The sequence below is a fragment of the Mastigoproctus giganteus genome, chromosome 9 (assembly GCF_048544385.1).
Source record: "Mastigoproctus giganteus isolate SK-2022 chromosome 9, ASM4854438v1, whole genome shotgun sequence".
Taxonomy (NCBI): Eukaryota; Metazoa; Arthropoda; class Arachnida; order Uropygi; family Thelyphonidae; genus Mastigoproctus; species Mastigoproctus giganteus.
In genome coordinates this window covers 174,999,562-175,025,400 of record NC_143583.1, presented here as the reverse complement: position 1 = coordinate 175,025,400, position 25,839 = coordinate 174,999,562, and the positions used below count along the sequence as shown (strand labels likewise).

The following is a 25,839-nucleotide window of genomic DNA, read 5'->3' as shown; positions in this document are numbered from 1 at the left end:
ACAACTGAGTCTACCTGAAGTCACAATCTCTATGACAATCCACAGATGTATCCACCTGACGTGACAATCTAATTCAATACACGAACATGACATGAATAAGGTAACTGGACCTGACCTGGAAGTGACCAACTAAAAAAAAAATAAAAATAAAAAATAATAAAAAAGAAATCACACTGTGACAACCCGATTAGACAACCTCACCAAGCCCAGGCATTTGACAACCTGATCAAGACAACAAGACTACCATGCAAGGGCTCAAAGAAATGACCAGCACATTGCTGCCACCTAGCCATATGGTGATCCAGGCTGGTAATCTTGACCAGCCTGCTTTCACGCCTATTCCTTGGCAGATGGGGGGGGGGATGGCTCGCTGTCTTCTTCTCCTGCTCCTGCCATCCCCCTTTCCCTCTGGTGGGGCATGGGCATACCCCACTGACTGCAGGGACCATCTACCCTATCGGCCCCTCACTTCTCTTTCTTCCCCCCAGCCTTCAGCCACCCTACCCTTCTCTTGACTATACACCACGAAAGCCCCACGCATCCAAATTTAAATTAGCACCAAAATTATTGCACTTCCCATTAGAACTTGTCAGAACTCTAGAACTTGTCATTTTAGCGTACAACCCCATGGTCATTTCGGCGAACAAACTCCACATACTATCTCTTAATAGCAATCTCGCAATTATACCACCGCGATTATCTTTTTTTCTCTCCCCCCCCCCCAGAACCTAGCCGCTGAAATCCCAGGAAATTAGGGGGCAGGACCTGCCAGTAGTACGTACAACGTCGGGTCCCATCAGGGGCTCGATGGCCAATAGGCCAGAAGAACAATGGGCACAACACATGATCCACACACTTTTAAATCTCTGGTCTTGACAGAATACTGTCCCTCGATACAGCGAACACTCGTGGAGATGGGAGAAATTCCTGGTGCCGTTTGACCCTCAACATACTTTGTATCTAAATATCATTGCTGAGCAGGTACACCCTTTCATGGCAACGGTCTTCTCCTCTGGCAGTGCTGTCTTTCAGCAGGATAATGCGCCATGCCATACCGCCCGGATTGTTCGAGACTGGTTTGTTGAACATGAGGAAGATTTCCAGGTATAGCCTCTAAATTCCACATACATCAATCCCATTGAGCATCTGTGGCTTGCGTTGGAACAGCAACTTTGATCTGCGGCATCTCAACCATGGACCTTACCAGGAATTAAAGGATCTGCTGGTTACGTGTTGGTATTAGATACCACAAGACACATTTAGAAATCTTGTAACGTCCATGCTTCGCCGGGTACTGTTTTGGCTGCATGTGGAGGACGAACGTCATATTGGCTAGGTGGTCATAATGTTTTGGCTCATCGGTGTATATCTTGAACTTAACAGTGTAAGGTATAATGTATTTATACCTTACACTATCATTAAAACTTGGTAGCATAATACATATCACTGCATTCAAGTGATATCCAGCTTAGTGTAGTATTATCAATTAATCAATTAAATTGATTAATTTTATTAATTTTCACTGTTGATCAGTTAAATTAAATCAAGGAAATCATGCCCTACACTAAATCAGCAAAGCTACAGGCAAATGATAAGTAAGAGTGCTGTGGTTCAGGGAAGAACTGAAGCGGGTGATTCTCTTACACATCACGGCCCAACAAAATCTGTAACTTGTATTTGCAGATATTTTTAGAACAGGACTTGATACACTAAAGTATGTCTTTATGTGTGTTCAGTTAAGAAAGTGTGGTGAAGACATTAGGTGCCAACTCAATGCTCTGACGGTTTTGAGAGTTTGAATAGCAGGGTAGATACCCTTGAAGAAATTAAAATGGTGGGCCCATCAACTGTTGATGACTCTGCTCAGAATGCAGGCAAATTAAATAGGTGTTTTGCATCTACATTCATACAAGGAATTCTTTACGGGAGAGATGCCAGAAGTTTATTTAACTGTAACAGGGAGCTAAATGACTTTGTGATAACTGAAAGGAAAGTGGAAGAGAAACTGATGAAGACGAACATAAAAGAGGCACCTTGGATAAACGGGATCTGTCCCAATCATTTTAAGGAATGCAGCAAAGAAGGTAAGCAAACCTTAGCCTTAATTATGAGAGCATCCTTGGATTCAGGGGGAGGTCCCTATGGAATGGAGATGTGTGAACGTATCCCTAATTAATAAAGGGGAATCAAAAGGTGACAAGGATAATTACAGACCTGTTAACTTAACATCTGTTCCAAGCAAAATAATGGCATCACTGGTTAAAGAAGTAATCCAGGACAATCTGGACAGGAATGCAATCCTCCTGCAGTCACAGGATGGATTTGTTAAGGGACGGTCTTGTCTAATGAATCCGATAGATTACTATGATGCAGTGATACAGAAACTGTGTTTTTTTTTTTTTTTTTTTTTTAATATGAAAACCCCAAACGAGGTATTAGAACCCACAGTCCTTAGTACTGTGCATGGGTTGAAGGCTGAGAAGATGAAAGAAGATAACTGTTGACATTAGACTTGAACCTCTGTAGATCATAATTTTCAGGAAAAATTTCTGTGGCAAATGTTCTGCTGCATGCTTTTTCTTTCAGAAGAAACAGAAACGTTCATGAGACAGAGTGGAGAAACTGTGTTAAAGATGGGTCATTAATTAACATAACTGCCCTCTTCTGAATATAATCTAGTACCCTGAGAGGTTTTCAGGCCACAGCTCTAGATGCGGGAACAATGTTCCGTGGTAGGACAGATTTGTGATTTGCACAGAATGAACAGCTGTTTGGAAGAAAAGTAACGCTGAGAGCGAAAGAGAAAGCCCACTTTTTCAGATACAGAGGAAGCAATATTTGTAATGCCAATGACTTATGCCAAGAGAGATCATGTATCTCTGTTGGAGATCAGGGTAATCTCCAATAGAGATACATGATCTTACCTAGAAATTGGAATGTCATTGAAGGTAAGCAATAGAAGCAGAAGAATCCTTTTTGCAAGATATAAGACAGGACAGACTTTTAGGAGGATTGCAATCAACTAAGTTATCTTGGCCTCAATGGAGATCAGCATTTAAGGAATTGGAGTGGATATTTGAGATGAAGATGTTTGTACAGGGCAAGGTTTCTTAAATTGGAAGGTGGAATGTAATGTGTTATCATCAGCAAAACTGTGGATAGGATTTCTGATCAATGGAAGAAGAAGATCATCAATACACAAGAGGAAAACAGTGGGAGAAAGAATTAAACCTTGGGGAACACCAGCATTAGTGGAGAAGTTAAAAGACAGAGAGCCATCTACCATCATATGCAGTGAGCAGTCAGAGAGAAAATGGATACCCAGTTACAAAAAAAAAAAAAAAAAAAGTTATTTAGAAGACCTTTATGCCAAACACAATCAATAGCCTTTGAAACTTCAAGTGCAACTGCTTAAGTTTCACCTAACTTTTCCATTGAATTCGTCCATACGTGACAATGCAAATTTCAGGATGACAATACTTGTGTGCTTTTTATGGGGTTATCCAGATGGAAGAAATTTTTGGCTCTTTAATTCAATCACTAATGTAGCACCATTTGCCAATAATGATGTCAGTTTTAAGATTTAATGAATTTTTTAAAATTCTTTTTTTATTGTTGTAATTAAGTTTATTTCATTCTAGTTAATTTTGGATCTTTGTAATTTTATTTTGTATCGTTAGGTTTTGATCTGATGTATTAATTTCTGTGGTTGATGACACTTTCTGGAAAGATGGTTTAATTTCTTTAGTATGGGCTTTTTTATGTTTTTTACATTTTTGATTGAATTTCTTCCCCTATTTTAATGTCATTCGAGTTTTCCCTTTTGCCTGGAATAACTTGGTTGCATCCACCAAGTATAAAAAGGAGTTGTTTAATATGGTCTTTACTTTTGGTCTTTCAGTATCACCTTGCTCTTCACTGATGAGGTGACAAAAAGCACCAAAGCAGCCATATGAAGAGTAGTACAGTAGACCATCGAAATAACGGCACATTGAGATCAGATGTTTACATACAGCGCAGATGCCTTGCAGTGCCGAAAAAAGAAAATGGCAAGTCACGTGATTACTTTATTTGTTTAAAATTCGCCATTTATAAATGAATTCTGTACTGATATTAGCATTAGTTGAGGCATATGTTGCAAGAAAGCAAGCTTATACAGCATCAGCCCCCCCAAAAAAAAAAAAAAAAAAACCCCTTTTCATTTCACTCACCCGGTCGCTCCAAATGTTTGTCTAGTTCGGCCTTAAATTTATTTAAGCTATCAACTTCCACAACAACAGATTGAAGTCTGTTCGTTCTCAGATATACCAGATTACAGCAACTCCCTGACTTATGCAAGGGTTGCTTTCTGCGGAAATCTATGTAAGTCGGAATTTCCCCCATTCCTGTGCAGCACTCGCAACTGTGCTCACTGAATTGATTGAATCAAAAAAGAAAGGTTCAACGAACATGTAAATAAAATTATTTATTAAATTTTTTTTATCTCATGCACAGGAAAAATTACAAAAGCGTGCAATTTAAAAAAATTTCAAAAATTATAAAATTACAAAAAAAGAGAGGAGACAGGCTTCAGTAAGTTTTACCTTTCGAGCATCTTTGCCAGCATCAATGTCTTCAGCTGTTAAGTATGCCGCTGCAGATGTTGAGGGCTGTGGAGATTTAGAAGGGGTCGGCCACTCAACCTTACGAAAGAACATATTAATGGATGACTGGACAGTGGTTTTTTCTTTTCATCATAGATTTCTTTGTAGCAAGCAAGCATATCATTCACCCTTCTGTTAACTTTTAAGAATTGTTCGTTGTCAGGATCCATCTTCTCAAACCTTGCCATTGCCGATGCAATTTCACGAAATGCCATTGCCATCTCTCTCTGGTGATGAATCGTCTCGGCTCCTGTTTTGGTTCATCTTAAGTTTCGTCAGCATTTTCTTTCACTATCGCTGCCTGCAAGTCAATAAGTTCTTCGTTAGATAATTCCTTCTCTCTTCTTCTTCTTCTATTAACTCCATGTCATTGGCATCAACCTCCAACTGAAGTAGCTCTGCAACCTTTACAATCTTATCTGTAACCTCTTCATATGATTCGTCTTTTTCAAATCCTTCAAATCCTTTTGCTTGCCGTGGGTATATTACCTTCCATGCGCCATTTAAACAACTTTTAGTAATTTCCAGCCAGGCCTTATTAATGTTTAAGATGGCGTGGTAAATATTGTAAGATATCCAAAAGTCTCTTAACATAATTTTTCTCATCGTCTACTGAAGACAATGCCTTTTTTAAATTCGAAATAACACCCCAGTCCATAGGTTGGATGAGTGAAGTTGTGTTTGGTGGTAGAAATATGACTCACTTTCGAATTGAAATTATCTAGATACATAGGATGTCCAGGATCATCACTGTCTTTACAATATTTTTCAACCTCTGGAATGAAGCAGCATTTAAACCAGTCTTCAAAGAGAGATATTGTTATCCATGCTCTCTGGTTCGATCAGAAATGCACAGGTAGGGTGGCTTTATTGATGCCCTTAAATGCACGAGGATTTTCAGAATGCTACACAAGCAGTGGTTTTAATCTGTAATCTCCTGCTGTATTAGCCCCAAGCAAGAGCGTGGCCCTATCTTTTGAAGGCTTGAAACTTGGCATTGTCTTTTTGGCAATGTATGTAGGCACCTCCGTAGCCAGGTGGGCAGGTGCAGCAGTGCGTAGCACCAGCTTCTTGATTAGACTGGGGGTTCGAGCCTGTGACCACCAAATATGGAGGATGCGGAAAGGTCAGGGAATGACCACTACATATCCCTGGAGCAGTATGGCCTTAGTTGCTAATGCTCCTAAAAACCAAATAACAAACAGCAATGTATGTTTGATCCGGAATTTTTTTTTCAATACAGAGCAGTCTCATCAATGTTAAAAAAATTTTGCTGCATTGAATTGCCGCCTTCATCAATGATTTTTTCCAGCACATCACAAAATTTCTCTGTAGCTGCAGAATCAACACTGGAGACTTCACTGTATACTTTAACATTGTGGAAGCCAGCATGATGCTTGAACCTATTGAACCACCTGTTGCTTGCCATGTATTTGGGTTGGGATTTGCCGTACTTATCCTTAATATCTTCATAAATACTTGTTGCTTTTTGTTGAATGGTTATTAGACTCAGGGGCACTCAACTCTGAATCTGATTTTCCATCCATATTATTAATAGCTTTTCCATCTTCGCTATAGCACCTGAACACTTTTGTGTTCACTGTTGATCTTAAATGCGTTGATCATTTGACATGTTTTGACATGTCTTTTATACGTCCACTGTCCTTTAAAATAGTATTCACTGTTAAAGCAGCGAGACCTAATTCCCTTGCAATAAATGACCAACTTTTTCCTGCTTTGTACTTCTTAATCTTCATTTATAAATCAATTTTGTTTCGTTTCCTGACACTGCCAGCACTTTCACTTTTTTTTGGTCGTTTTCCCTTCATCATTGTAATACGTAAATAGGAATGAAGAGAAGTTTCTGAAATTTTTTTTTTTATATGATTGAAGATTTCAGTGAAGGGCACATAACGTTAAAAACCCACATAGTTGCATGCAGTTATCAGTATTAACCCAAATGCAATAAGATGAAATTTACTACCCATTTATAATTAGATGCACTAACAGAAAAGTCCAATAAACCGGACAGAGTGCCTATTGTTTTATGGTTGTGACCTCCAGAAATATGCTTTAGAAAAGTATCACAAAGGTGTTCGAAATTGATTCTTATAACAGGAACATGTGATAACGATGAAAGGGTAGTGCAATTTCCATTATAAATATGACCTTTTAGAGAGATAACTAGTTCAGTAATATAGCGAAAATTTTCAACTTCCAAGGACTTGGAACAAATTACAAAAAAAAAAAAAAAATTATTGGGTTCCTGTTATTTTCATTTTCACATTCTCCATTTATCCCTACAGATGCAAAATACGTTTCCATATTTTTTTTCAGTTTGCACTGGCTGGCAAAAACTTATGTAAAGTCAAATTTGCTGAGTATTACGTAAGTTGGGGAGTTCTTGTATATCACTGATTATACTGTTCTTTTACATTAAAAACCCCTAACTATGGCTCCTAAAGTTAATAAACCTCATACAGAGAAGAGTAACATTAAAAGTTTAGTGACAAACTTGATATAATAATAGAAAATAGAACGGGTATAAGTAGGTGTGTATTAATGGCAAAAAATAACATTGGATTTTCAACATGTTTATGTATTTTATGTGCAGTTAATAAAATTGCATTCTTAATCTATTTCTTATTTAGCCTCATTATTTCAGCATTAAATATATTAAAAATAAAACTTTCTAGATAATGAAAAAATCGAAATAACTACACCTTGAATCCCTGAAGGTGCCGTTATTCTGAAAGTCTACTGTATTTGGGTTTATATGTTGGTCAGTAATAATCCTGTCATAGCTGGATCTATCTGGTATCCTTCATTTATTAGCAGGTCTTGTACTTGGTATTTCATCATACTATTTTTCTATGCAAGTTTTGTGATAGCACTTAAGTGCTTTGTATAGTGAATTAGTATTAGCTGTATGGTGCTAGGAATCCTTGGGCTTTTGTTGCACCAGCCAAAGATAAAATACCGAACAATCTATTTGACTCTCTCCTCACCTAGGTATCTGTCTGGCTAAGCTTTGAATTTCCCCAAGCTGTTAGCTACAAGCACCCAGAGAGACAACTTATCCCAATAATTAACAAATCGCTAGGTAAAAGAAAACTTCAATCCAGTCATAAATCTGTCACTCTGTAATTTGAATTTATGGCCTCTGGAATCAAAATAAAAATTTTGCACTCATTCACTTTTATGTTCACCTCTGTAATACATTTCCCAATGAAATTTCCTTTAAAGTATCTAGTTTTCAAGCTCTGTGGCTGGCATGTTTAAAGTATTTAATCCTATGGGTGCTCTTTTGCCAATCTCACCAGGCATGTTACCCATCTTTGGACCTTTTCAAGAAGCTAAATGTCTTGTTCATTAGACAGTAGATTGTGGGTGTGGGAAATGCATTAGGAAATTCGTCTGCCCCTTTGTAATATGCCCACATGAAATTCTAAGGAGACAGCACTTCTTGTGGTTCAGACTTGGACTGTTGGTTGTAGTGCCAAGAACCCTCATTGGCAAGTCAAATAGTGACATGGATAATTTAGTTGTACCCACATGCTGTGAAAGCTCAGTGGAAATTTGTTCTTCATATTACAGTAGTGAGGTAAGTAGTTTACTATGGTAAAGTACTTTTTGCTGCTTTTAGTTTGAGTCATAAAGTTAATGCTTATGTTTCTCTACCTCTTGCTGTTATAGATTAAATTATATTGGAAGCTGAATTAACAGAATGGTAATCTGTCTCTAAACACAGTTAATACTTATTGACAAAGTCAGTTTTGTAACCAATTGTATTTTGAGATTTTCCTCTGTGGAGAAAAATTCCAAATCAAAAACTTCTCAGATGAAAACTTTTGATGTAAAGGCTCTTATTTTTGCAAACCAACTTTACATTCATTTCTTGTATTACAAGAAATTTGGATTCATGCTTGTCTGGTAATGCAATAATGTTCATCTGATATTCTTCAAAATGTAGGTAGGTTCACTTTTCTGATTTTTATTAGTGAGTTGGGACTTATAGAGGAGGTGGGAAGACAAGATGTTAAGCTGCATTGAGTGCCGAGGCTGTTTTTCTAAGCTTTCCTTTACTCCTGAAAAAGAAAAAATGATTTAGCTCCTGAAAATTTACCATGTTTTTTTTTTTTTCTTCTGTACATTCCTAAATGGCAACAGCATTTAGAGGCGTGCACATATTATTGCTCTAGATTTTTGATATGAATTCTTATATCTATCCATTTTTGCATTTTAAATAATAATGTTTGTGAAATGCAGCCACCTGCATAGATTGCAGGTGGCTGCCATTCACAAATATGTAGATGCTAAGACAACATACGAGGTCTGTCTGGAAAGTATCCATCCATTTTGAATACCTTGAGAACTGGTCGCATGGCCTTTATGTAACTTGGCAGCTCGTCAAAGGAAACCTTACTGCGCATGCGTGAACAGCCACTCTCCCTTGGGGCAAGTCAGTCAGCAGTTAGACACCGTTGAGTGAGCTTGTGTACTGTGTGACTGTTGCATTCACAATGACAAAGCGAGTAGATCAGCGAATCTTCATCAAGTTTTGCTTCAAAGTTGGACATTTGTCCGCGGAAACTACTATTCGAATGATTGAGAAGACTTTCAGAGATGATTCAATGAGTGAAGCCCAGATAAAAATGTTGTACCGACGATTCAAAGATGGGCAGAAATCCATTGAAAGCGATCCACGTTCTGAAACGTCTTCAACAAGAAGAACACCCGAAAATGTTGAACATGTGCGGGCTGCAATCAACGAAAATTGGCGAATGATAGTGGGAGAATTAAATATGGGAATCCACGGACTATTGTTTCAGAGATTTTGACGGAGGATCTTGGCATGAAACATGTGGCTGCAAAATTTGTTCCGGAGCTCCTGGTCACACGGTCAGAAGGAATTTCGTGCTCAAGTTGCACAGGACTTGCTTGAAACCACTAACAATGACCCAAATTTCCTCAAAAAGGTTAAACAGAGATGAGTCATGGGTCTATGACTTTTGGCTTTTCCCAAAGCTAGAATCGCCACTGAAAGGGAGGCGATTTCAGACCACAGACAAGATTAAGGAGAATGTGATGAGGCAGCTGATGGCAATCCCAAAAAAAGACTTTGCAGATTGTTCTGAAAAGTGGAAACAATGGTGGGATAAGTGTGTGAGGTCCCAAGGAGTACTTTGAAGGGGACTAAGGCACCATTGTTGCAGGTAAGTTACTCTTTTTTTTTTTAAATATTAATGGCTGGATACTTTCCGGACAGACCTCGTACTCTTTTATGAATGTGAAAACATTTTTCCCTTCTGATTTTACCTTCCATTTTTCTCTTAAAGTGTCTTTTATTAAAATCAAATACTGAAACCAGAAATTAAATTACAGTGCAATCTTGATATAACACAGGTGTCAGGCAACAACTTTAATACCTCTGCCAGTGGCTACTGTCAATCTATTAGTCCTTGTATCCCCCCAAGCTAGCAGTTTTCCGACCCACCTAACACTGCCTCAATAGCATCAGCAAATGTTCTTGCACCCTTTCTATTTAAGTGTATCCCATCCCTGTAGAAGTAGTCTCTCCTGTTAACAAGCACAGACCAGGCTGAGTATATTAACTATACTCCTAGCATTGGTGTACATGCAAGTATAGATGCACCTGTTTCTACTCTTAGTTACCCTAACACAGCCCATGTATTTACTTGTTCCACTATGACTCCCAGCAGTCCTGGAACTTTCCATTGCCTTGATTTCTAGGCTGCTGCTCATTCTAATAGAAGCAGTGCAAGAATCAATTTTTCCTCTGCCTGCGGCTACTGTTAACCTTTTAGTCTGTGTATCCCCCCCAAGCTAGCAGTTTTCCGACCCACCTAAGACTGCCTTGATAGCATCAGCAAATATTCTTGCACCCTTTCTATTTAAGTGTACCCCATCCCTGTAGAAGTAGTCTCTCCTGAACAACAAGTGCACAGACTAGGCTGAAAAAATTCTTACCCTTGAGACTTCGCACAATCTCTCCATGGCCGAATTGATCGACAAGGCTCTCATCATGTACTCCCTGGGCAGAATTACAGACACTTTCACATTCAACCCTAATTCGCGACTTTTTTTTTTTTTTTTTTTCAACATTGACCTGTACTTGGTGAGTAAATCTGCAGATCTCTTACTCTTAATGTCATTAGTTCCAATGTGTACAACTTATATCACCTTTTGTGCCTTTAAAAAAATATCTGCTCTACAACATCATCAACTTTTGTCCCTAGCAGACCTACCCTGGTCTTGTTCCACCTATCCTTCTTGCATAGCATATTCCCCATCTAACTTATAACTGAACATATGATAACGATGAAAGAGTAGTGCATTTTAATTATTTGAATTGGTTTTCTGAAATTCGATTCTACAAAGTGACTGAATCTGCTAACCAGTGACCATGTTAAGAGGCACCTATTAATTTCACTTTACGATGGGCTTGGCTTATGATTCTCCCCGACCAGATCACATGGTAGTTCCTGTCAATAGCAGCCTTTGTAAAGGTGTTGGCCGCGTGTTTTGGTTTTGCATCCTTTAGTTGAAGTGATCTTTTTGTTTTAATCAATATATTAGTTGTAATCAATATGTACAATTTCCATTATAAAAATCACCTTTGAGAGAGATAAATTGCTTAGTTATATTGAGAAAATTTCAACTGCTGAGGTCTTGGAACGAATTACCAAAAAACAATGTGTTATTGGGTTCACATTACGATATTTTCATGATATGATGGTATGTCTAAGGGTTAATATCGTAAAGCGGGGGGTCCACTGTACAGATAGTTTAAAGGGTTTTAAATAGACAAATTCCGTATGATCCAGTAAAGTTTTAATAATAAATGGTAAATGACATGTAGCTTTCAGGGTTAAATAGATCTCCCCCCCCCCTTTTTTTTTTTTTGCTGAAGAAGGGGTCCATTTAGAAGAACTCTTTATTGCATACGAACCCTGATTTAACCCTGAAAGCTACATGTCATTTATTGTTTATTATTAAAACTTTACTGGATCATACAGAATTTGTGTATTTATCTACTATGGAATCCATCACTACAGACCCATTTATCTACTTAGAGTTTTGATAATTTAATAGTTAAATAGGAAGTCTGTGCTTTAAAATTATATAGAAGTGCTTGTCTAGGCATTCATTTATAGTTACATTATTTCGTACAGGGGAAACTAGTCCCAATTATTGAAAATTCACTTAGCACTCTGCTTTTATGGAACAGATTAAGAGCACTAAGCAGGAAACAGCTGAATTGGAATTGCATCCCACATAAGCACTACTATCCCATTAGTTTTTGAAGAATGCACTGTTTGAATATAATCACATTAGTAAACTACAGTAGAGTCATTAATATCAATATATTTATTGAAAGAATAGACTCCGTGAATATTACTTCTATGACAATTCATTTGTCATGTGATTTGATAGCTACTTTGTTACAGAAGGGAATGTGTTGTGCTTTTTCATTCTTGTATAATGATAAAACTTAATCTGTCTCATCACTTGGTTTAAAGAATGCATTTGTTAATCAGAAGTCGTGTAAAAATTGACCGAGTTCCCAACTGCTATTGAAAGAGAAATTATAAATAATTATAAATGAATGATTGATTAATTTATGAGAAATAATGATTTATTTATTTCTTCCATTGCACGCACTGTTTTAGCGCAATAACGCAGAATGGTTTGCCCACAGACATGCATAAATGCGAGATATAGCAGTGCAGGAGTCAAGTAGCCCAACACACATTTCAATTGACTTGAACTCACGTGACTTCTAAATATGTTTGAAAAGTCAAATAGTGTAGGTTTCGATTTCCATCTTAAATTACAAGTTCAGTTTTCTAATGATTTCTCCCTTCAACACGGGCACCTGTATGTGGTGACGGGGACCCCCTGCTGTCACTGCTGGTCCTTCAGATAGTCACTGGGATCTAATGCCCACAGCCTATGTTTCAGGCTAACACCATAGGTATCCATCATGTTTGCCATATGCTGGGACCTGTAGAAATTCGGAAAGGAGGATCTGGTAATTTTGGGGACTCAGCTTCAACATATCACTTTGGCCCCTGCTTTGACAAGACAGGTGGTCCTCTTGGTCCTGGAGTGCTTGGCCAGGATCAGTCGGTTACTGAGTTCTACAAGGGTAAGCTGTGTCATTGGCGTGCCCCTACCCTCATGGTCCGAGGGACAGGATTCAGGCTGGTGGTAGTGCGGGTATGATGTCTGGGTAGCCCTGGTGTCCTTCTCCTGAGTGCATTTATTGCTTGCCAGGTAGTGGGCATCCTATTTTGACTCCATGGTGGATGGGGAGCCTGGGCACTGAGCAAAAAGAAAAAATCCATTAATCCGGATAAAGTTGGTTCTTCTGGAAGGCCTCTACCTGGTCCCTATCTGAAAAATGAATATTGACCCAGATAATGGCACTTCTGTTAAAAGGCAGAAAACAGAAGTACTGAAACAGGAGTTCTAACACCTCATTATATTCACTCCACTAGTGAGAAGCCATTAGGAAAACTGTCACTCTTTATCCAGAAGGGTTGGCAGGCTCTCCTAAATCTGTCAAACGGCTTTGCTCAGGCCACATCCTTGTAGAGACCAGAAGTGACAAACATTCAGAACAGCACATCTAAGAGGAGAATGCCGATCACAGTTCCTGCCACAAGACGACTAACTCGCTGTAGAATGGGATCTCCTTGAAGTTCCTGAGGACAAAATCTGTTCTGAATTAAAACCCTAAGGAGTGACAGCTAAAAAATGAATAATCATGGATAGGGATGAGAACGTTCCCACTAGAAACGTCCTTCTGGCGTTTAATTCATCAAGATCCCCTAATGAGATCAGAGCTGGCTATGTTAATTGTCAAGTGCATCCATATGTCCTAAATCCTGTAAGGTGCTTTAAATGCCAGAAATATGGACACTCACAAATGGCTCATCATGGAGTCCTTTCATGCACTCAATATGCTGAACAGGACCACGAAACATATAATGTTCAGCTACAAAACCCATCTGCATTAGTCGAGTCATACGATGCAGTTTCTTACAAGCTTATGCAGCATCAGCGGCGCCTCCGTTGCCAGGTGGGAAGGAGCAGCAGTGCGTAGCACACGCTTCTTGATTAGACCGGGGTTCGAGCCCGTCACCACCAAATACGGATGGTGCGGAAAGGTCAGGGAATGACCACCGCATATCCCGGAGCAATATGGCCTTAGTTGCTAATGCTCCTAAAAACCAAATAACAAACAAACAAACCAACAGCAGCATCAGCCAAAAAAAACCCCCTCCCATTTCACCTCTCCATTCGTTCCAAATGCCTGTCCAGCTCAGCCTTAAATTTATTTAGGCTATCAACTTCCACAATAAAAGATAGAAGTCTGTTTTACCAATCAACCACCTGCTGGCAAAAGGCAAATTTCTGCACATCTATTCTACAATTGCCTTTCCTCAATTTGAATCTATGGCAACTCAGGTTCTTTATCTGAGCATTACCTGCCAAGGAGAGCACCCTGCTTACAAGCATACCAGAGGTGGAAAGAAGAAAAATAAATTCAATGACTTTAAGGCAGAGCTGCACATATCATATCAGGAGGCAAGAAAAGTGGCGAGCCCTTGAATATAAATAAACCTACCTATGCTCAGAAGATAGCAGGGAGATGTTCTATTGGAACCCAAACAGAAATGGCCATCCTACTAAATGAGTCATTCACTCCCATTGCATGCTACCTGTTAAACTCACAAAAACCTGCACAGAAGGATAAATGAGCTGTCACTGGCATATCGGTACCTTCTAATGCATCACTAGTAACAAAAGGAATTTCTGGAGAAAATAAGAGGCCTGAAGTTATCCCCCCCCCTCCAAAGAAAAAAAATGGATGTTGAGGTTAACGAGGTACCAGATGATTCAGTTTTGGAACTCTGCTGAGAAAGAAATGAACACAGGACGCATTCGTACTTCCACAAAGAGATAAATTCAAGAAAGAAAAATAAGCCCTCAGCACTTTGGAAGCTGCCTGATAAACCCACCAAGCCAAAAGAATGGCAAAAATTCCTACAATAAAATTTTCAAGAATTCCAGCAAAATACTGATGACATAAAGGCTCTCCTGCAAAACCACGAGCCTGTTTGCTTTTGTTTGCAGGAGAAATAGTTGAAGGCAAATGAAAACCTTTTTTTTTTTTTTTTTTTTTTTTTTTTTTAGGGATGGACCTGCCCATGGAGGAGTTGCTTCCTTCTGGGCAACTACACCCCTTTTCAACCTGTTCTGCTCTCTCCCAGCATAGATGCAGTAGTAAATGCCTTACAGTAAGGTTTTTACTAAGAGTCTGTTCAGCTTATTTGTTGCTTGGTGCTGACATCTCCAAAGAAAACCCTGCTGATTTCATTGTGCAGCTGCCATTGCCCCATCTTACTCCTGGGCGATTTCAGTGGACATAACACTCCGTGGGGTAGTGCCAATGTTAATGGAAGGGGATGTGTCATAGAGCATATGCTTACCGACTATGACTTCTCCCTTCTAAATATGGGAAGTAACACCTTTTTCCACATGCCTATCTGTAATTCTCTGCTATTGATCTTTATATATGCCCCCCCTTCATTCACTTGGGAGGTGGACAATAACCTCTATGGAAGTGACTACTTCCCCATGATAACCACCCTACTGAACTGTGGAAGATTGGTCCGGCTGACTGGAATGCCTTTCAACATATGGCAGAGTTTTACATCAAGACAGTCAGTCAGGAGCCTATCAATGATGTAGTGGCATACAGCACAGAAAAAAAATTGTCCATGCAGCTGCAATTACAATTCTTGAAACATCTACCTGGTTTCCCTCATTTTGAAAACATTGGTGGAATGCAGAACAGCAAAAAAGACACAAAACAAAGCTTGGGAGATATTCCGACAATATCCCACCATAGCCAATCTCTTATTCTTAAAATTTGCAGAGTGCTCCATATTCGCCTTCAGACCCAAAAAGAATCATGGATCTGCTTTGCATCTAGTATTACCAAGTTGACCAGCACTAAAGCTGTCTGTGACAAAATCTGAAGGGAAAATGGAAAATGAAGGGGAAATATCCATCGCAATAGCCAATGCCCTTGGGGAGACATTCTCTACGACCTGTTCAATATCTTTACTCCCCAGAGTTCCTGATCCTTGTCCTACGAATTTTTGAAAAGCAGCCAATTAACTTCAAATCTAAGGATTCTCATCCTTATAATGGGCCCTTCACCATAGAAGAGTTAAAAACAGCTCTAACTATTACCAAGGCAAGTTCTGCTTGGCCAGATCTCATCCATTATGAAATGATCAAATGTCAGCAAAATCCATGGACCACCTGCTCTTTTTGTACAGTACAAATACAATATTTCTAAAAGAGCAGTTTCTCAATTACTGGCTAAGGCAATCATACTTGTCTTTCCTAAGCCAGGAAAAAGATCCCAGAATCCCAGTAAACTACCATCCTATTTCTCTGGCTATTCTGTTCAAAATCCTGGGGTGAAACGGTCATTGCTCACCTTATATGGTGTTAGGAGGCAATTGGCACTCCTCTCCAGAGTGCAGTACACCTTCCAAAGTAACGGGTCCACTCTGGACCGTTCCATCCAAGGTGCCTTTTTGAAAATGAGAATACCTGGTGTTTGTATTCTTCAATAAGGAAAAAGCATATGACACAATTTGAAGATTTGGAATTTTTAAAGACCTTTATGGCATTGCCACTTAAGTTATCTCCTAGCTTTTATTAGAAATTTCTAGAAATTGAAGCCTTTCTGTGGACCATGAATTTGATAACATCAAGTTAATAATATTTAAATAGATGCAGAGCATGTTGTTTCTTCAAGTAATTAACTTTTTTTAAAATTCCGATGACTTTTGACAATTCTGCTCTAGCCCTGGGCAGTATAACAACACATTAACATTTTGAAAATTCCACAGGAAATTCTACATAATCTACCACTATTAAAATTAACCACACAGAACCCATGTGGGCAGGCCACCAGATGCAGCAAACTTGCTGATCAGAAGCTTAATAAGATTTAAAGCTATCAATCAGTTAGTATTTACTAATGTTTTATTTTTCAGATCTATCTGAATAAGTTGCCAAATCCAAATAAGAAGCTAATAGTGCCATGTCATCTGGATAAACCTAATCCAAATTGCTATGTGTGCTCTTCTAAGCCTGAGGTGAGCTCGATATAAAATTTGATAATGTTATTGTAATTTTTAGCATGATAATACTTTTATAATTATATATGGATAAGAGCTGTTTGTAAAGAATAGCATTTATTTTTTATTTTTTTTATTATTGAATTGAAATAACAGATACAAATGCCATTTGCATAGCTGCCAGCTCTCCTGATTTACTTTGGATAAACTAGCATTTCATGATTCCTTCTCTGTCTTACCATTGTACCAACCTCACTAATTTACTTCAATAATTTTCTTTTTGCATAAAGTGGCAAAATAGCATTCAAATTGGGATTTAAAAAAAAAAAAAAAAAAAACCAACTATTCTGCAGGTTTTTATCTTCAATGCAACACATAAATTATAGCCCAGGAAAGATGCTAAGTGTTAGTGCAAATTTAAATGATGTATTACCATCAAGGTGATTGGTATGCTGATATGATCCAATGAAGGGTTAAAACTTCAGTTATTTAACATAGTCAGAGCAGGAGCCATATGACTGAATAAATTTGCACTAACATTTTTTTTTTTTTTTTTTTGGCAGCCAGCAGAAGCATTAAGCTAAATAATATTTAATTTTAATGTAAATATAATCATATTTAAAGATCCTATTCATTATCTAATAATGCTATTTGGAGAAAAATCTTCTGAAGTGAATCATATATATAGATATTAGTTTATTCCAAGTCATTTTCAGCATTTTAATAATTCTAGCAATGCTGAGAATCAGAATGTTCAACTGGCTTGTAGTGGGGGGAGAGATCTGAATTCAGATCGCTCGCTCTCTCTCTCTCTCTCTCTCTCTCTCTCTCTCTCTCTCCCTCCCTCCCTCCCTCCCTCCCTCTCTCTCTCTCTCTCTCTCTCTCTCTCTCTCTCTCTCTCTCACTGCTGCAGTTCTGGGAATGCCCTTGACAGGTTGGTCTGTTGAACAGCAGTGCCATTATTATAAACAACATTTTCACTCAAAATGTATAATGTTCCCCAATATAGATTTTAATGGATATTTTATATTATGGAAGCAAAAACAAGGCATTCACATAAATCATACACAAAGCAACTTTTTCATTTGATTTATTAAGAATCATAATACCCTGAAGGAGGATGACTACCTCCACCTCCTTCCACACATCTTCAAGTAGGAAATAGCAAACTTACAATCAGTTAATTGAATAATTGGGAAATAAATTTTCCCAATTATTCAATTGGGAAAATAGTCTACAAATGTAATACCATGCTAATATTATGTATGGTATTGTGGTGTTACATTATATTTATTAATATACTTTATTAACATTATATTGATTAATATAATGTAATACCGCATTAGCATTAGTAGAGGCATACGATGCAAGAAAGCAAGCTTATGCAGCATCAGCCAAAAAAAAACACTCTGATTTCACCGCTCTGTTTGTTCCAAATATCTGTCCAGCTCAGCCTTATTTATTTAATTTATTTAAGTTACCAACTTCCACAACGAAAGATGGAAGTCTCTTCCACCAATCAACTACCTGCTGGCTAAAGACAAACTTCTGCACATCTATCCTATAACTGTCTTTCCTCAATTTGAATTTATGCCCTCTCGGGTGATTGTTCTGAGCAAGAGGAAGAATCCCATCAGGTTGAGCAATCTCAAACCATTCAAGGCTTTATACACCTCAATCAGATCACCTCGCAGGTGCCTAGTCTCCAAACACTGTAATCTGCAAAACTTAAGCCTTTCTTCGTAAGAGCAACCCTTTGTTCCATTCACTAATCTTGTTGTCCTTCTCTGTACTTGTTCCAACAGCTCTACATCCTTCTTGAAATGAGGCCTCCAGACCTGTATACAGTACTCAAGGTGTGGCCTGACCATCGCCTTATACAAGGGGATAATCACTTCCTTATCTCTGCTAGAAAAATTCCTGTATATCATTGACAAGACACCATGAGTTACTCTTGCAGACCGTCTGCACTGCTCAGAAAACGTATCTGCTTGCACAATTACCTCTAGGTCATTTTCATTCTCTACCACTGTCAGTGTAGTACCACAGAGTTGATATGTTACTTGGTAGTTACTGCTTCCCATATGTAGTACTTTACATTTGTCAATGTTAAACTTGACAATGTTAAACTTGTTAAATGAAGCAAATATGTGGCCTTTATTGTAATACTAGTAGACAAGGTAGTCCCTACGTAGTGTAAAAATAAAGTTAATAATGTAAATTAAAATAAATACAAATTTACAAAAGTATAATACAAATGTGAAGTGCAGAAGGGATGAAAAGTTATTAAATTAACATGGTTGAAAATTAAAATTCAGATATAAAGCAGAGAAATTTGAACGAAAAAGTGTGGACAAGCAAATGGTATAGGGAATAGTAAAATTCTTGTGGAGGGGAAGGGAGTTAAAAATAGAAGATCATACAAGATAACCACAAATGTGAATACTACGAAAGCATCTTTATGTGTATTCACATTTCACTGTACCCACATGGTTTAAACAATAAATTCGTCAATAAAATTGTCTGCAGCAATAGATCCTTGAACACCCAGCACTGTATCTACAAATTATTTAACCCTAGTCATATATTAAAAAACAAAATTCACAGACATGCTCGTGGTAGCAAGAAACAAAAACCCATATAAAAATATCAGATTCAACTTCTCTAATATCCTAAGTTCATGGGACCATACTACACTTGACTTGCATAATGTTTACCAGTTCCTTTTTAGTATTAAAAAGTCTGTTCTTAAAGCATTTGTCTGATCCAGCCATAAATTAGAGTTTACCAATATACAGCTTAAACACATAATAAAAGATCAGTCTCTTTAGAAATGGAACTATTACTTCTCACTGCATTGAATATTGTAGCATTATATTTCTCCATAAATGGTTTGACAATATACCTTGGTCCTCTATTCTTAACAAATACAATAACCTATTGCCTTTCAACAACTGCTATAAATTGGATGTGCATCACTGTTTCAATAATGACCCTCCATTAGGATTAAAAATCTGCAACTACAAACAACTTGCCACTAATTTAGGTAATATTTCACTTACTGATCTCCCATGCCATTGCAATAATCCAGTTTATGCTCCTTTTGTAGATCAACATTATAGACATATCATAACTGGAAATTTAAACATCATAAATGACAATCTAAAAACAGCTATGAGTAAAGGGTTCAAATTCAGACCCTTAATCGAGTTAATCTTAATTACATCAACAAAAAGCTATTTCGAGCCCTTACACATTTTGCCAACAAACTTGCTTATAAATATACCATTCCACATGAAGGATTTGAAAACTGGATAACTATTATCTATCAAGACATCAAAAATGCTATTGCCAAGTCCTACAAACTTTACAATAACCATCGTACTCCATTTGGCAATCTGAAAAAACATATTTTAGAATTACAGGACAGTTTTATTATCAGCCCAGTTGGCGAAGCATCCAACAACTTTGCTATCTTCTGCAAACAATTCTACTTCAACCAACTAAAATCTGAAATATAGAATATCAACCTGTTGGCACCTCCTAGCCAGGTGGGCAGGAGCAGCAGTGAGTAGCACACGCTTCTTGATTAGACCGGAGTTCGAGCCCATGACCACCAACCTGTTCACTTCCATCCCACTTAACTTACTGGTGTTTGTGCTAAAACAAATGTTCAACAAATACCACGAGAAACTTAATGTCCACGAAAGTACTTGGGACAACCTCGTCAATCTTTGCATACTCAGTAACTTTATTTTCGATGGCAAGCTTGCATTCAAATAAATAATTGGAGTTCCCATGGGTTCACAAATTTCCAGCCTTGTCTCTAACTTGTTTTTACACTACTATGAGGAATTATTTTTTACTAGCAATCCCAATCATAAATTTTTACCTTTCCGGTACGTTGATGACATAGTTTTAAATTCCGACTTTGAACGCTTAGCTACAGATATTTACCCCTCTGAACTTAAGCTCAATAAAGAAAATATTGATAATTGCACAGCCAACTTCATTGATCTGAAAATTACACTCTGCAATGATGCAATTCCTCATCTTATTGACATTTATGACAAAAGAAACTATTTTAACTTTAAGGTCATTTACCTCACAAATTAGCAATCTAATATTTCCAATAAAATTCACAAAAATACTATTTGTATTCAAGCTATCAGATTAGCCAACATATGCAGCAACCATATCCTTTTCAGAAAAGCAATAAAAAAATTTTATAACAAGCTTTTAAATAATAATATACCTCCCTTTTTCATCAAATACTGTTTCAGTATAGTTTCTTCTACAATTAAAAATAAATACAATTTCAATTTACTTGGCACCTGTCCATGTTAAAGGTATTGTACAGTTGTATATTATTTGGTGGGATTTTCACTTCCTAGTTAGTAATCACTGTTCATGACTTCCGTTTAAGGATCTTTGTCGGAATGAGATTACTGTTACTTTACTCTCTAAGTTTTTTTTTACACGTTTAGTTTGAATTTCTCCTTTCTACTTTTTGGAATCCTGTACATTTGGCTTTTTATTCCTGGACTTATTGTGTGTCTTCCCTGATTACAACTGCTAGGTTTGGCCTTTTATTTGGTGGACTAAATTTTATCAATGGATACGAAAATTCTTCTTCTTCAAGGTTTTTAATTTTGTCACGCTCTTCAGTGGATTGACTAAACCTTCAATCAACCTCAGTTGTGCTTAGTTGAGTTTTTCTCTTTCTACAGCGGTTTGTCATCTTGGAAGTTTCTTCTTCTTCTTCTTCTTCTTTGGTCCTTAGCTGGCAGCTGGGGGAGGCGGTTGGCCACGCAACCAGTATGCTGCTGTAGGTGCCGCAGGGTTTCGGACTTGCTCTGTGATGTTCTTCCATACCTTACGATCCATGGCTTCAGTCCTGGCCTGGTTAAGGTCGAGACGTCGGCTCTTCAAGTCATCTTCCACTTGCTTGGCCCACGTTTTCCTAGGCGCGGTCCGTTGGATGCTCCATTGGGTGGGTCGTTGTCTCCAAAGGAGTGTGGATGGTACTTTGTTCGTGCCCATTCTACATACGTGGCCAAACCATCTGAGCCTTCGCTTCTGGATTTGGTCGGCAATGGTTGGTTGCTGTTGGCATCTGGCGCGGATGGTATCATTAGTGATGCGGTCGCGAAGAGAGATGCCCAAGATCTGCCGCAGGCATCGCATTTGGAATACCTCAAGTTTGTTCAAATCTAACTTGAGACAAATCCATGTTTCCGATCCGTAAAGAAGAATGGGCAGGATCAAAGTCCGGAAGAGTCGGATTTTAGTCTTTGTGGAAATGTTGGTCCTCTTCCACAGACACCATTTGAGCGAGGCGAACGCAGTGGCCGCCTGTCCAATTCTGCTGTGGATTTCCATGGTGGATGCAACTTTCTTCTCCTGGACCAGCGACCCAAGATATTTAAAGTCCTGCACTTGCTCGATCTGGACGCCTTCGAGATAGATGGTGGCTTGCGACCCATCTGTTGTCAGGGCCTTTGTCTTACCAGCATTGATCTTCAAACCGTATGGCCGGGCAATGCGGGCAATGTCGTAGAGGATGTCCGTGGCTTCAGCGTCGTTACCGGCAAGGATAGCACTATCATCAGCAAACATCAGGTCAGTCACATAGTGATCCTTGTCATATTGTATGCCCTGTCTGTTTCTGAATGCTTGCCTCATAATGGCGTCAACCACGATGTTGAAAAGCAACGGGGAGGCTACATCCCCTTGGCGGACTCCAGTTTGGATGGTAAATTCCTCTGATAAATCGTTCTGGATGCGCACCTGGCTGGTTAAACCGTTGTATGCAGTTTGGAGGAGTGTGATGACTTTTCGAGGTACATGTTCAACCTCTAGTAGTTTCCATAAGGCAGGCCGGTGGACACAGTCGAAAGCAGACTTAAAGTCAATGAAAACAATGACAGTTCGCTGTCCACACCGGATCCTCTCCTCCATCAGCTGACGAATGGCAAAGATTTGATCACAGCATCCTCGCCCGGGTCTAAATCCTGCCTGTTCTTCTCGACTGGTTTGCTCGCGATGTTTTTGCAGTCTTGACTGGATGATCTTCATAAAGACCTTTCCGATGATGGAAAGGAGGCTGATGCCACGGTAGTTCTTGCAGTCCCGGTTATCACCTTTCTTGTGGATAGGTACGATAATGGCTTTCCTCCATGTTAACGGAATTTGTTCAGTGCACCAGATGGTTTTGAGGAGTGAGTGTAGTCGGCGAAGCAGTACATCTCCCCCGGCTTTGATCGCTTCTGTGGTGACTTGGTCCACTCCTGGTGCCCTGCCATGCTTCAGGGATTGTATGGCTGCTTTCACTTCTTCTACTGTAGGCTCAACATCGACCATGGAGACCTCGGGGGGGTCGATCGAGAGTGCTGTTGCTGGCGGTCCCTGAGGTGGGTCGTGATTATACAAAGCTTTGAAGAATTCACTCCACCGTTTGCAGGCGTTCGGATGGTGATCGCACGAAGGTCCCATCAGCATTCTTGATGTTGTCACTAGTCAATTTGGTCTTTCCACTCAGACATCTGAGGGTGCGGTAGAGAGTGCGGTACTCGTTTTTGGATGCCGCCACTTCAAGATCGTCTGCCACTTGGTTCCAGTATGCTTCTCTTTCTGCTGTCATTCTTTGTCGGACTTCTCGGTTTAGCTGCCGGTACCGTTCAAAGTCGACCAACTTTGCCTGTTTCCGTTTGTCCACGAGGTCGAGGCACTCGTCTGATATCCATGGTTGCGTTCGACGTCGGGCAGGTGGACATAGGGGCTTGGCACATTCCAGGATGGCATCAGAGATCTGCTTTTCTTCTTCATTTATATCCTCGGGCACGGCCAGCATCTCGAAGCGGTTGGATAGGGCGATCTGATATGCCTGTTTGTTGGCAGCATTCATTAGCTGCCTCCAGTCCAGCTTGGCTGACCGAGATGATCTTTTTGCATGCCGTAATTTGAGCTGCACCTTAGCCCGGATGAGGTAGTGATCAGATCCGCAATCAGGTCCCCTCATGGCACGAACGTCCATGAGTGATGAGCGAAATCTGGCATTGATCAAAATGTAGTCCAGGATTGCTGAGTCCTTGCCAGATGGATTTCGCCATGTAAGTTGATGTTTTTGAGGGTGCTGGAAATGGCTGTTTCCAATGATCAGGTTGTTAGATGCGGCAAAGGACAACAAACTGTGTTCTCTGATCATCTAAATTTTACCAGAATTTTATCTTCTGTAGTTAGTGGACTTTTTTTTTTTTTTTTTTTTTTCCCCCCCCAAAAGATAGAGGTCATCCCTATCTGTTTCTTTAAATCTGTATGACTTGGTGACTTTTCATTGTTTCCTCCTTTTGCATCCTGGCTGTGTATGTCTCCAGGTAACGCCCACTTTTAGTTTTGGTTTCGATTTCCCTTTTTTCCGTATACTAACCTATAAGCAGAAAATTTAATTTTTTTTAGTCACAAGCGAAATCATCTGAACAAGATGTCAAACTGAACCCGACAGACGAAACCGTTGAGGTTTCATGGCGAGTGGGTGGAGGGTGTGTGTGAAGGAAGATGAGTCATCGAAATTCAGTGAATTAGCACAGCACAGTCTTACTCATCATACATACAAACACAAACAACTCTTCAAGGCGCCACTTAGCCTTTATGTAAAAATTGAGCTAAGAGCTAGCTCGGATAACACGGAACCTCGAGAAATCAGGTCTCGATAATCGGGACTCTACTGTATATGTATATTATATGTGTGTATATATTTCAGTATAGAGTTTTATCGCCTATCAAGTTATGTTGTATGAATTTTGTATCTCCTATTAAGTTTAAGTTATATATATTAAGTTAAAATGTTACTTCTGTAAAATCTAAGTACATAGTTTTAATAGAAAATTTAACAATCTATTGCCGCCCACGCGGATCAGGCTCTCACACTAGCTATCTATGCCAAATCACTGATTCTAAAAGCTCTAGGAATATTACTGTCATACATTACGATCTACAAGACAAGTTAAATTATTAAAACGCATAAGTAGTGCTATAATTTATAATCCTCTGCTTATATTTATTACACTGCTCCAAGTTACGTAGTAACTTCCAGTATATGCTATATCAATACGAAAACCATGACGGCAGATTTGAATGCTACTGTTGATTCAATGCTGGCAAAAATCGACTGTGGTTTTCTATGCAATTACAAGGCTGAGTAAAGAATAAATGCACCAAATTAATCTGAAAAGCACAAAAAAAATAATATACTACTAAATTTAAATCAAAAGAGTAAGCTGAATGTTAATGGCATTAGCAAAGGCACGTGATGCAAGAAAGCAAGCTTATATAGCATCAGCCAAAAAAAAAAACCCTTATCCATTCGCTCCAAATGTTTGTTACACCCATCCATTCGCTCCAAATGTTTGTCAAGTTCTGCCTTGAATCTGTTTAAGCTATCGCCTTCTACAACAACAGATGGAAGTTTGTTTGAGCAATCAACCACACGCTGGCTAAAGGCAAACTTCCGCACATACATCTATCCTACAACTGTCTTTCCTCAATTTGAATTTATGCCCTCTCAGGCGATTATTCTGAGCAAGAGGAAGAATCCCATCCACATTGAGCATGCTCAAACAATTCAAGGTTTTATACACCTCAATCATATCACCTCGCAGGTACCTAGTCTCCAGACACTAATTTTCAAAACTTAAGTCTTTCTTCGTAAGAGCAACCCTTTGTTCCATTCACTGATCTTGTTGCCCTTCTCTGTACTCGTTCCAACAGCTCCACATCCTTCTTAAAATGAGGCCTCCAGACCTATATACAGTACTCAAGGTGTGGCCTGACCATTGCCTTATACAAGGGGATAATCACCTCCTTATCCCTGCTAGAAAAATTCCTGTATATCATTGACAAGACACCATGAGCTACTCTTGCAGACTATCTGCACTGCTCAGAAAACTTCATATCTGGGGGTAATTGCCTGCACAATTACCCCAAGGTCCTTTTCATTCTCT

General features: G+C 38.9%; 1 protein-coding gene across 1 annotated transcript in view; it reads left to right on the top strand.

Annotated features, from left to right (window-relative positions):
• Uba2 (Ubiquitin-like activating enzyme 2) overlaps positions 1-25,839 on the top strand; it is a 368,774-nt gene that overhangs the window by 239,886 nt on the left and 103,049 nt on the right. Inside the window, exon 13 of the mRNA XM_090382009.1 lies at positions 16,754-16,855. Coding sequence (XP_090238135.1) covers positions 16,754-16,855 — 102 coding nt within the window. The remainder of the gene's footprint in view (positions 1-16,753; positions 16,856-25,839) is intronic.